We start from the raw sequence: 13,894 nt of genomic DNA on the forward strand, positions 1-13,894 counted from the left end.
GACGATGTCCTACGAGGCAACTGCACTAGATTACTCTGTTATTGAGTTGTGTACCCTGCACAGGCCTGCTGTTTTATTTTCTTTTCTTTCTGGCTCAGCTTTCATGTTCCCACCAGATACTTTGACCACTTTTGACCAAGGCATACAAAGACATCACACATTTTCTTCATTACACAACCAATAACAGCAACCAATAACAGTTTACAGTGCACCTCCAATGAACACGAACTGCACTGTGACGGTGCAAAAACGAAACCGTGGTGCAACGCCAATTGCACCTTCATTGCCAAAATGCACCTCGCGTCTGTATGCTAGCCTCCCTCCCATTGAATGGAGTGGCTTACTCACCCTTGGCCAGTTTCTTTGGTAACCTTTAGCCGAAAGTCAATGGTGTTGAGATGTGGGGGCTTCCACTTGAGCACATCTTTGGCACGGCCGCAGATGTAAGGCTGCAAGGTAGAACAGCCTCCATGTTTTATTCGAATCACATCAAAAAACACAAGAATGATATTTCAGAGGGCGAGTGAATTATTTCCCCCACACTTTCCGTAGTTTCAAAATCGTAAAAAGTGCACAGTTGCACAGTGGATCAAGAATTTTTACCCTTCAGTGAGTTTAATCAGGTATATGGACCAAAGACTATGCAGGAACACATGGCAGCATAGAGTTTCATACAATAACCTAGAGAGGAAACTGGCGCTGCGATCGTTCAACCACCATTGGAATGATGGGAAGTACAGGCTTCGGATTGGATTCCGTTAGCTAGCGAACTGTCTTTTTCTACAGTTTCAGTTTCGTTCTTTGCGAGGCGTGGGCAGTGGGGTGCATTGCAAAGCACTCAAGCAGTGCCTTTGTTGTTCAAAGAGGCTGAAGACCGCTAGGTTTCTTGGTTTGCTGCCATGTTGCAGCTTTACAGGTTGTATTTGACAGCTTTAGCAAAGCATTGTGCACTCACCGCTGTGCATAGATGTAGCGTCCCATGCCAGTGCAGGAAATTGCATCGAGTTCACGTTTTGTGGTAAGCGCTACTTGTCAAAACTCTCTCAAATCGACTGCAAAATGACGGCGAAGCTAAGCAGATGCACCGTCACGCTCCTCTGACTCGACCTCACAACAATACGAGAAATGCGTTGGGGGCAGGCCACTTGGACAGACATATCTGGCATCGCAGCAGATGATACGTTAAGTGTTTTTCACTCAATAAAGTACTGTTATTTCCATAAATAGATAATGCGTACTTTTGGGGGAAAGACAAGCGCGTTTGTTTGAAGTGTTGTAAAGAAAATAACTCATTATATTGTGATGCCAAATCTGGAATGCAATTGCAGAGCAATGCATACCCTGGTGGTTGAATTTGCCCAGGTTTCACTTCCATCTCACGATCACACAAATTTTTTGCAATAAGCTTTAGGTACAAAAGAATGAAGCAAGTTTTAATTGGAAATAACTTCATATCGCTTTGTTTTACACTCAGCAAACAAGTGTCGCGAATCTCAAGATCCTAATCGATCCGAAGCAAATCCGAACCCTGTACTTCCCATCATTCCCATGGTGGCTGAAGCACCGCTCAAGGAGCCCACCTAGACGCTAATGCCAGATTCCCCTCTAGGTATTATTGTAAAAACTCTATGCATGGCAGGAACGCAGTTATAGACATTTAACAGCTTCGTGTCCAGCATATTTTGGAAGGACCGATCGAGCCATTTTAAGAATGTTCCTGACAGAAAGCACTGGGAAGAACAATAGATGAAGAAGGCAGAAGTTTGGGGAAGATGGAAAATTAAAGTGGCGAGAAATTGTTAATAAATAATAATAATAATAATAATAATAATAATAATAATAATAATAATAATAATAATAATATCTGGGGTTTTACCAGCCAAAACCATGATATGATTATGGAGTATGCCATTGTGGGCCATCTGGGGTTTTTTAATCCACACTGACATGATACATGGGCCTCTAGCAATTTGCCTACAGGTTGTATACTGATTTTGTTCGCATTAGCAGGGCAGAGGGGGATAAGAATTGTGCTGAGTCATGATTCCACTGGGGTTGAGAAAATTCATGCTATTGTAAATTCCCGAGAAATACGTCACACAGTGAGCAATAACTGAACATGAGATTTTCGTGGTAAGAATGGTCAAAATTCTTAAAGCAAAATCTTCAGTGTTACTGATCATTGTTGTGTGCCCACAGTATAGGATAGATTCAAGGGTGCCTTTTGAAACGTTTGCACCCACTGCATGCAGTGTATCGAACTTGTCGATCAGATATGACTTTCTATACAAAGTTGTATCTCCGAAAGTGACTGTCCAGTAATGCAGCCGACATTTGTCAACACCTTGAAGTGTAACTTCGGCTACGCAGTACGCAACTTTCCTCGATGTTTCTACCAGCAGACACTGAGGAGTACTGTTTGGGCCACGTGAAAGTGGCTGAAGCTGAACCGAGACCATTAACAAACGCTGGACGCGCAGAACCAAACTTGGGTGACAAATAATGAAAATGCAGTTTTTTTGAGCTCGTAACGTGGCTTGGCTTGTTCTGCAACTCAAGTGTGGTCGGCGGCTACTGAATTGACTGGTTCAGTAGGTCAATTTTGAAGAGGCATCAGAAAAGTATCAAAACTTAAAGGACACTAAAGGCAAATATTAAGTCGACGTTGATTGTTGAAATAGCGGTCAAGAAACCTCGTAGTGCTACCTTTGTGCCAAGGAAGTGCTTATTTTGAAATAAAATCACGTTTTAACGGTCCGCATTGCGTTAGCGCACATGAAATCACTAGGGTTGTGCGAATATTCGAGTTTCGAATAGCTAGTATTCAAGCTTTCGAATAATTCGACAGGACGAATATCTAAAACGCGACAAAGGCCAATGGTGCACCTTGGTGAAGGTGGGGTGGCTAAAACCAATGCTAACGTTTTTACAATAGGCCTTTCGTTAAAACCTTCGCCAATTTTCTGGTTCAAAAACGAGCGCATGTTTACTTTAAAGGAGATTATGTTATTTCAGCACGTAAAAAAAAAAAATGACGAGAAAAGTGGCAAGCCATTCTCAACTTCGCTTCCGGAATTCTTGCATAGCTCAGTCGCATATGCCGCAAGGGCCGTAAAACGTTCAGACTGTGGCCCGCGAGACCCTTGATGATTCGTTTCAGACGCGAAAATTTGTTCACACTGTGCAGTCGCCACTGCCACACTGACCACTCGTTCAGATATTCCGTTCTATCAGAAACTCCCATCGTTTATGCGCGCAATCAAAACGCTGCTGTGAACAGGCGCCCAAAGATTTTCGGGCCCAGAGCGCCCATGGCGATGGAGCACAATAACGTGACCGTTGTCAGATGAGCCGTATTGCACGGCCATAAGAACAAAAAAAGAGCTATCTACCGTACCACCCTCTGTTACCCATTAGGAGCTTAAAAGTGGTGCTGCTGATTAGAATGGCGGCTCTTCTATCAACACGGTTGCACGCCCATAAAAGCAGGAAAAAGAAGAAAAAAAAAGACTCTCGAACAAGTGTGCAACAAAGCTGTCACCACGACGTAGCTTCATTGATTTTTTTCTTTTTGTCTTGCCGTAAGTGGCGGTGCACGCTTCGATACTATTCGATATTCGATTCAATATTTTCGGCCACTATTCGGCACTATTCGATTCGAGATGAAATTTCACTATTCGCACACCCCTACAAATCAACCGCCTGAAAGCAGTCTTTCTGACGTCACTGTTGCCGTGCCCAACGTTGCCCGTCTTTACTACGCGGCGGCGTGCACCATTCGGGCATGCAGCAACATCACATGCACGTAGCATTTTGTCGAACATTCTACAGTATAGACCGCTTATAACGTAAGTCGCCGGAGTCGCGAATATCCGCACTATAAGCGGTACCGCACTATAACCAAAACAACCTTTTTCAAAGTCTGTACTTGCGCAAAACGTGTTGAGCATGTAGCCTCGCGTGTCCGACATTCGACATATGCGATTTGGGGCGCTTACAACCACTTAAATCTCCGAATGTTCAAAAATTAAGCGCCAAAGACCCGCATTGCCAACGAAATGAACACGGGGAAAAAAGCAAACAAAACAAAGTGCCATCGCGGAAATTCGCCGACTACCTCGAAATATGCGCATTACACCGAAACCATGTCGAATCGCGACCGAAATTTCACGTGCTGAGCGGTACCGATCGTTCGATTTCACGGGCGCGCACGCGATGTCCAAGACATTGCAATCGAATCCGTAACCACCATTCGAGAGCTGCATGTGCCAACCATGCCCTCGCTTTCATTAACGATATGATTCCCTTCCCTTCAAGTGCAGCCATCGCAAAAAGTTTCGTTGATTCCGCACCAAACCGCAACTTTTATCGCCCGCGACCGCTACCGAAAAGCAACCAACGCTGATTAGGCCTAGCCTGCGGTTCAGCATGTAGTCGCGGGAAGTTTGTCCAAGACAAGAAGATCGGAGGTCGAAAAGATCGCACTCAAGCACTAACCCAAAAACAGCGCGCGTGATACGAAGTTTGTGTTCGCGGCCGGGAGATCAACGGCGACAAAAGCCCGCCAAGGTTTAAGTCCGCGCACTGGCAGAAAAGGCGAAAGCCCGCGTCATGAAGCCGCAAAACTTTTCAATTTGCGGACGAGGTAGCAAACGCGATATCTGTAGCAAGTGTGATAACGACGACGCTTTTCCCGACAGGAAACTTGCTTTAAAGCGCGCTTGATGAGGACGCGATCGTACGTTGCACGCGGAACGCACTGCCGGCAAGCGGCCGCGGAGCCTTGCCGCCGCCGGTGCAAAGGCTACTCCGTCGCCTAGGCAACCACCATCCTTCCCCACTCGGCGAGCCCGCACAGCGCTGCCGCGGTCTTTTTCGTCCCTCCGCCCCTCGTTCGTTCACTGTGCGTGCCCTCGCCCTTTGTAACGACCTCGTCGCTCCCTCCCCAGCGGCGTACCTCCTTTGAGAACCGCACTCGCTACCGCGTTTGTCGGAAATATTTTCCCGCAACCGCATTATAAACGGTATTTCATCTTGGGGGACTGCACAATAAGCGGTATGCGTATACATGCGGTTCTATGGGAGGGTAAACGGGAGTCGAAAAAGACCGCATTATAACCGGTCCTGCACTATATGCGGTTACGTTATAAGTGGTCTGCACTGTATAATGTATGGCAGTACCACAAGATGGCCGCGCGGCAGCTACTGGATTCAATAATAAGGGCTGCCAATAAACCTGAGGCCACTTGTCCGCTTGGAGACTCGGCTGTCGTGTCACTTACTTGCCCGATGCACTCAACATGGTGTCAGAAGTGGGCAGGATCTATCTCCGCTGATCCCATGCTTGCATCCTCGTGACACGGCCCCGCTGCCGCTGCTCTGCCATGACGACTACCGGTGTTGAGGGCTCCGCCGGGATGTCGGCCGCTTCGTTCTTGCAAGGCATGGCCCAGCTGCGTCCACCATCGCCGTTCGACTTCGACAACCCACGCTCATGGCCTACATGGCTGCTGCATTTCGAGGACTTTTCGTTTGCTACCAGACTTTACGTCGCTCTGGCAGAGGTACAAGTGTGCTCCATGCTCTACTGTATGGGCCCACAAGCCAGGGTTGTCCTCACGTTGACCACACTAGGCGAGGCGGATGTGAAAGACGTCGCCCCCACGAAAGAGGCATTCACCGACCACTTTGTGCACCCGCCGAACGAGCTGTACGAGTCAGCGCGCTTCCACTGCTGTACGCAGCAACCAGGTGAAACAGCCAACGCATTTTTTACGGCGCTCCGGACAATGGTCAAGTCCTGCAACTATCTGTCGCCCTACGTCGAAGAGCGGCTCGTCCGAGACCGTTTTCTCGTGGGCTTGCTTGACTGACAACTCTCGGACAAGCTCTGTCAGAACCCGAAAATGACGTTACACGAAGCGCTGACGTACGTTCGTCAGCACAAAGATGCAGGAAATGAGCGCAGAGCTCGTGACTCGGCAGAGGCATCTTCGTTCGCCGTCGACGCCGCTCGCCTTCGCAAGGGAAAGCAAGTGCCAGCTGATAAGACAACGCAACAGATGTGCCCATTCTGCGGACGAGCGTCACACCCTTGCGCCGACTGTACCGGTCGCAGTGCGTCGTGCAACTTTTGTCGCAAGAGTGGCCATTTCGAGAACGTGTGCCGCAAAAAGAAGCGCGTAAACGGGAAGCACACATGGAAGCCTTTGGCCAGCTCCATCGAGTTGCATGCAGTTGCGGGAGAGTGCCTGAACGCGAAGTTCGTCGAGATACTCGTCGATGGGCGCCCACTTTCCTTCAAGGTGGACTCCGGCGCCGAAGTTTCAGTTGTTCCCAGTATGTTTTCCGGCATCCCGTCGAAGCTTCAAGATTCCAAAAGCAAGTTGAAAGGCCCAGGCAACAACATCCTGCCAGTCATAGGCACTTACGTCGCAACCTTGTCGTGGCACGGAAAGTCAACCAAGCAGCTTCTGTACGTCCTAGCAACCAAGACGGTCCCGCTGCTAAGCTTCCCGGCAATTCAAGCCTTGGGCGTCTGCACGTTTGTCGACGAAGTCGCAAGGTCCTCACAGCCAACTGGCGACTTTTATCTCGATCCCAGTCTCCTCCGAGGACTTGGGACGCTCCCCGAAGCCTACACTGTCAAGCTGCAACCCAATGCTACGCCTTTCTCATTAAGCGTACCCCGGCGCATTCCACTCCCTCTCCGCGATGTCGTCAAGACTGAGCTAGACAAGCTAGAAGCAGAGGGCGCGATTCGTTGAGTGGACACACCCACTGAGTGGTGTGCTGGGCTCATTGTCGTCTCCAAGGTCTCGGGCAGCTATCGGCTGCGCATGGACTTTCACTCGCCTCAATAAGGTGATACTTCGAGAGCGCCACGTGCTCCCTACAGTGGAACAATGCCTCGGATTGCTTGGAGAGGCCAGTTTTCTCCAAGTTAGATGACACGTCAAGCTTCCACCAGGTTAAGCTGTCCCCCGAGTCCCAAGAATTGACCACATTTATAACCCCGTCTGGACGCTACTGTTTTCTCCGGCTGCCGTTTGGGATCACGTCTGCACCGGAATACTTCCAGCGGCAGATGTCCCGGATCCTCGAAGGCCAAGCGGGTGTGGTGAACATGATTGACGACATCCTCGTCTTTGGGAAGACATGCTCCGAGCATGACCCTGCCCGTGGCTCTGCTCGAGGACGGCGTCTCTCCTACGCCACTTTTCTCCTTTCATAGCGCCATCTGGCAAGCACACCGTGAAGCATGAAGCGGCGTTGCAAAAAGTCTCCCTTCTAGACAAGCGCAGTCGGCGCTCCTGTCCATCTTACTCCATGGGTATTGGCAGTACCAAGGAGACCTCAGCGTCTGTGAGGGACTGCTTCTGAAAGGGTCCCGTATCCTCGTGCCATCTGCCCTTCAGCGCCACATGCTCGAGCTTCTCCATGACGGGTATCAAGGCATCAACCAATGCAAGGCTTTAGCTCGAGAGTCGGTCTGGTGGCCGGGCATCAACGACCAGATAGAAACACTGGTGTCTAATTGCCCCACGTGTGCCGAAACCAGGGTGCAGCGCTCGGAGCCCATGCTGCCCTCAACCACTCCAAGTCAGCCCTGGGAAGAGGTCGGCATCGATCTTTTTCATCTCAACGGCCAAGACTTCAAGCGGTTTCTGCGCCTAAAATTGTTTTACACCGCCTCCAGCATCGGAGGCATTGCAAGCTTTCTGTACCCCACAAGTGAGCGGCGCACCAATCACAGAGGCAGTCGCGTTTGATGTCGCGTTTGATGAGGCATCCATAGGTCAGCAAACTCACTCATGAATCGACTCGCACAGATTTACTCAGACACAAGTGAAGCCACGAGTATGAATGAGTCCAACTGAATAATATGTTGGTGAGCTTGAGTCCGAGTGAGTCCGGTTGAGGAAAGTTCTGGTGAGTCTGATTCCGAGTGAGCTCTCAGAGCAAAATATATTTCTTGAGTGAGTCTGAGTAAGTTTAAATTTTTTTGCTGACATATGGAGGCATCTTTTGCATTAATATTGCGTATTGAACATTAACCCTTTGACGGTTTTCGCCGTACATGTACGATATTCTTGTATGTTTTAAACGCGCGCATTTTTGGATCATTTCTCTTGCTGCCACACTTCGGAAATACATCGAATTTTTTTCATGCGCCGATGTCTCTCCGCTGTTATTTTTGTTTTCAAAGCAGCACGCTGGCTTTCGCTTGCTCATCTGAGCCCACACACGGTTTGGCTCGTTTCACGCACCTTTTTCGATCATTTCTCTTGCTTGGCATAAGCTGCCACACTTCGGGAATATGTGGAATTTTTTCGTGCGCCAATATCTCCCCGTTGTTTTTTTTTTTTTTTTTTTTTGCAAATCGGTGCGCCGGCTTTCCCTTGCACATTCGAGCGCGGGTGGGGCTGGTTTTGATTTCGTCCTTCGGATGGTTATCACTTCTCACGCCCGCAAAGCTGATGGCTGTCTGGTTTCTAATCTCTCAAAGGGTGACCGCTTGTTACTCTCTCGTTTATTGCTCCCTGGGGAGCGATTACATCAGTTTCCGTGTGGCACTAAATTACACAAACGATGCCGCCGTGGTTGCATTTCCTGTTTTGGAGACTCGGAAAAACTAACTCCCTCTCGTTGGCTTGCTTTCCAGACGGGCGCACAACCATACAGTTTTCTTCCGTGCGCTCACTCACGCAGTTCACTGACGCTATGGGAGTGCACGCTGGCTGCTCTGCTGATAGTGACTCGAGCGGCGATTCTTCCGATGTGGACTATTCTCCAAGTGTATTTTTGTATGTCTGTGAGCTATGTTTAATACAACACGTAATTTTTATTTATAAAAAATCATATAAGTGTTTTTTAAAGGATTTTGCTTGATGTTACGAATAAACAATGTGTATGTAACAACAAAAATCATTTTTTTGTCACTTTGGAGTCACGCAAAAAAATTTTAGACAATTTTTTTCTTCAATAGAATCGTCTGAAGAATTTATTTCAGCAATAAAAATATTACACATTTTTGGAGTGCATTTTGCGAAAACATTCAACCCTCAAAGAGTTAACAGCCTGGCCGTTAACAGGCTGGCCTTACATACCAAAATAGCCTCCACCATGTCACCGCTGTGCCGTGCGCTAAACAGCTTCACTGGTCATCCACCTCAGAGAGTGGAATGGCTCCTCAATTTTCTTTTTCTTTTCATTGTGGCAGCAATTATATGGACACCCTAGACGGGTTTTCACCGTCACTGTCACTTTCCGTATAAAGTCCAAATTGATAACATCACCCTGTGCGTCGTATTTTCAAAACGCGAGCAAAAGCTCGTGAGCACTGGCGACGAACGCATCTGAAGTGGAGATGAAATGAGCCGGCCGTCTCCGTCGCGCGGAGGGCACATGCTATAACATCAACCTGCGTGAGAGGCCTGCCATTGATTGCTCATCAAACAGAGGAAATGCCCCGCCTGTCTTTTGGAAGGAGCATGAAGGGACGCCAGGGAAGGGGAGGGGGGGCTGTATCGCTCGAAGGGCGCAGCCGCTGGTGCGCGTGCTATTTCGAGGCATCAGGAGATGGCTGTGCTCTCAACGCTTACTTTGCGTTTAGAAAACTGACAGCCTGAAAACCGCTTCAGTCCCTGGAGCAGCCATATTCCCTTAAACCAGCGTTTTGTTAAGTTATGCGAGATCAAATTCAAAAGAGTTAGCTACTAGCCTTACTGCATATAACAATACACTTTGTTGGAGCTGCCGGGTCCGGTGTGTGACATCACTGATCCTCGTGCATGCGCAGCACGGCTCTTGAGGATCCACACGAAACTGGCTCAGCTAGGCCAGTATAGCTAACGCTACAAAAGCTCTTCTGGACTAAGATCCATGGATAAAGTACATTTGAGGAAAAGTGTCAGCGCGTTACCACCGCTCACGTGCTCTTCCATGGACCCAAAGCAGGGAAAATTCAATATTGTTCAGTATATCTATTGCTAGCATTCCCAGATTTCATTCTGTGATGTACAGAAACGGAACTGGCAGACATTTTAGCGGCACGGGTGTAGTTATTAGTGAACATTGCTTTAATTATGTGCCATGAGACATTTGAAACGAGCGATCAGCAGCGTTTCTCGAACAAACCGCGTCCGGCAATCAATTGCCGCCTCACTATCTCGCTACCGATTGCCCTAGATGTCACGTGCCACTGCGGAAAGCGCATTTTGCCTTCGAGCCGACTCGCACAACAGAAGCTGCGTCGGCCCAGTGCATGGCATCGTGGCCTACTCGGGACACACGAGCGAGCGCTGTTTATTCAGCAGAATAATTCTTGGTTCGTTGTTGTGACTTTGGCGGCCCCAAGGTCAAGCTGCACATGTTTTGGCACGCCGCTGGTGCGATCGCTGGTGATAGACGTCCCCAAACCCAAGACTCTAGCGCAGTTTGGCACAATTTACATCAATATTACCAGGATGGCGCAGTAAATCCAATTTGGCGCACTTTGGCGCAGGAGAGGAATCACTGCATGGCATGCCACACTTTTGTCCAAAATTCTAGTCATCCTAATACATTTAGCCTGCAGGGCCAATGGTGGTGTCACAGAGTTGTCCAAATAATCAGCTACATCCGAAATATCGCTGCCACATTAGTAGATGGGGACGCTATACTACACGCTCACTATAAACTTAGCCAAAGTGTTGCAGTTGGCCTGCAACTGTCACAACGAATATTCAAATATATGATAACGTCCTGATTGGCAGAATCCGGCAGCCAAACAAATAAAAATGTTTCAAAACGATCCACACTCGGCAAGAACAACAGAAGAACGTTGGCAGAGGCTTGTTCAAACAGCACAATGTGCCAAGTGAAGAGCAAACAGGCATCATCACTCACGTCCGCTTTGGGCTGGAAGATGAGGCCATCCAACTCGTGGGGCATATTCTGGGCAAACTTCTCGCTCAGCAACTGTACACCACAAAACCGTGGCAGAAACAGAAGAAATTAGGAACAAGCGCACACACACTGACCGATAAGAGAGGCTCTTCTGATAGGCTGCACGAGATACCAGTTTTCTGGGACTTTTAAATGCAGCTTAAAAATATAAATCCTATTCAAATCACAGAAAGGATGCTAGAATCTGTCGCTATAAATCCCAGTCATTTCATTACTACCAGTGTCTGATCAGATGTTCCGACCAGTTGTCCGTCCCTTTATCAAATTCCACCTGCATATGAATGTGACAGTTCTGAAAATATGTAGGATGTTGGTGCCTGTCTTAGTCAAATATGATACCGTCCTTCCCTTGTTTCCCGCACTACAAGGCTGAAATGGAATACCAACAACATGCCCAAACTTGTGTCCTTTCAGATCATTGATTTTTTTTGTTGTTGTTGTGCTGTCCCATTATTTCAACATCTTTTACATTACCATCCATGTAAAGAAGAATCACTTGGCGACTATAAACATTGCATAAAAGGACGAACTTCAATATAACAAAGTCCTGATGTTACTAAATAACTGGCGATTTTGCCGGCTTCCTTATACTGAGGTCCAACTGTATAAGCGGTTATGTCATAAGTGGTCTGAGCTGTGCGCCCACACAACTACAATCACTACATAACCCCATCTTTTTTTTTTTTTTCAGTGTCATGAAATGCTGCCCCTCTCCGATCACACTGTCAGTCCAAAACGCCGTCTCGTGGTGCACTCACCTTGTACGTTAAGGCAGCGTCCCAAAACTGCTTCTGTCGCACCCCAAACGGCTCACTGTCCCTCTTGATGCGGCCTTCCTGCATGGCTGCCTTGCGTGGCTCGTACAGCTCAAGAGAGATGCACGTTAACCGCCGACAGAAGTCAACCCCCATAACTTCCTCACCCTGAACAGTAAAAAAATAAAGTTCGCTGTTGAAAGGAGCAAATTAGTCCCTTCGAAGTGTCTCTTATCTCAACGAGCAATGCATATTGCAGCAGCAATTCACTACTGCAAGAACACAGTACGGGGTACACTAAAGAAAGAACGGCAGCAAAAATAAAATGCAACAACTTAAAATGACGAGAAAGAGAAATATCAAGTTGCGCTGCATCAGACACGTAGAGAAGTGCAAAGCACCACACTCATGACAAGAACGCCCAATGAGTTCTCTGAGACTTTTCATTGAACTTATAGGAGTTCAGTTCAGTTTATTTTGTTTTTAGGCCCTCTTTTTTCAGGGGTGTTACATAAGGGGCGGGGAACATCATGCAATGAAAATTCAAAGTAAAAACGAATGGAGCTTTTGAAAAAAAAAGGTTGATACACTGGTGCAAACAAGTACCATAAGTCATTACTAAGTAGTAGTTAAAGCAGCTTCATAATGTGGGGGTGCTATATCGTCCCTGTAAAGGCGACTGCCGTAGCTTGGGCGCGGCCGCTGTGTTTTTTTATTTAAGGTTGGGGGGATGTGGGGGTGCTATATCACCCCTGTAAAGGCGACTGCCGTAACATGGGCACGGCCGCTGTGTTTGAAACGCACGTGCTTGGCGTAAGCGGAGACGTCATCCAAGGTCAGTGATGCCCTGTCTGCAACCCGAGTTTAGCGCGGTGGCGCCGGCATCGCCGCCGCGAATTTAGGCCGGCGCATAGAAACAGCAGTGACTCTCTTTTGGGGCGTGGCAGCGCGCGTGGATGGACGACGGCCGCGGGGTCCGTGGGGGACGGTACTGCGGCTCGCTTCCCTCGGGCCCTCGTGGTGAGTCGTGCATCTGCGGCGCCGCCTTCGCATTTGTATTGTATTTTGTATGTCTTATTGTATGTCTTATGTTATAATGTATTGCATGGCTTATACTGTATTGAGTGTGCGTTATTTGTTTCCGAGTATTCATTGTCTAGCGTGTTACTTGCATGTTACTAATTCGGCCGGCGAGCTCGCCAGATATGTAAAGAAGTGTGTTCAATAAACCCCCACGTTGTGTTGCCCGACCGCGTGAGCTGTGTCCGTGTGTTCCGAGGGCGGTGGCGTTTATCGCCTCAGACCCCACAATAAGTAGTAGTTAAACAAGTCACATAAGCAAGTTATGAAGAAACAGAACTGCACTGCATTGTGCTCTAACGGATTTCAGGAGTATCAAAAAGATTATGAACAGAGTTGGCGCATTTGATGCACACAGTACCTGGAACCGGATGATGTCGTAGATCAGGTAGCGGGGCACATCCCGGCCATTGTCCTTGTCAATGATCATCTCCTGCAGCAGCAATGGCAAGGAGAAGATCATAGCACTTCCACAACAATAACCCTTCCTTCTATATTTTCACACACAGCCATAGCTTGCTGTAATGTGAGATCTTGTGGATACGATCTTGAAGGGAACCATAAGGTATAACAAGCAAAGTCAACATCCTATTTTTTCAGACTCCCTGGGGACCACAACATCATACGAAAAATCCAGCGATCCAAAAAAAAAAAATGCATGTTCTTTTATTTCTATGAAGTGGTCAAATTTACACAGCCCCTTCCAGAATAGCTCTCAATGCCTGCCAGTACAGTTATTAGGCATCTTGGTACTTGTACAGTAAGACCTCATTAAAGTACGCAGCAGAGATAGGCAGTAGGTGTGAAGCGCAAATTTAAATCTCATGACGCGTGCTGCCAATAGCAACGAAGAAATAAAATGATATGGTGTAGCAAGTGTTGTCTAATGTATCCACTACAGTATAACCTCGTTACAACGGATCTGTTTACAACAGACATTCAGATATTACATACCAATATGCGACGTTATGCCTACCTACTTATTTGTTCCATTGATTGAACTTAGTTTACAATGGATTCTGGTACAACGGACATACGGATACAATTGACTAAAATGTCAGGACAGCAAGATGATCAGGACTCCTTTACAGCGGACTTTTCTACCATGG

The 13,894-nt window shown here is 47.7% G+C and overlaps 1 protein-coding gene across 1 annotated transcript in view; it reads right to left on the bottom strand.

Moving 5' to 3' along the window:
* Positions 1–13,894, bottom strand: part of LOC119383714 (mRNA-capping enzyme) — a 74,548-nt gene that overhangs the window by 10,871 nt on the left and 49,783 nt on the right. Inside the window, exons 13-16 of the mRNA XM_037651989.2 lie at positions 13,147–13,218; positions 11,709–11,873; positions 10,891–10,962; positions 349–449 (exon numbers count right to left, since the gene is read on the bottom strand). Of these exons, the coding sequence (XP_037507917.1) occupies positions 349–449; positions 10,891–10,962; positions 11,709–11,873; positions 13,147–13,218 (410 nt within the window). The remainder of the gene's footprint in view (positions 1–348; positions 450–10,890; positions 10,963–11,708; positions 11,874–13,146; positions 13,219–13,894) is intronic.

Source organism: Rhipicephalus sanguineus, chromosome 2, assembly GCF_013339695.2.
Source record: "Rhipicephalus sanguineus isolate Rsan-2018 chromosome 2, BIME_Rsan_1.4, whole genome shotgun sequence".
In the NCBI taxonomy this organism is placed as follows: Eukaryota; Metazoa; Arthropoda; class Arachnida; order Ixodida; family Ixodidae; genus Rhipicephalus; species Rhipicephalus sanguineus.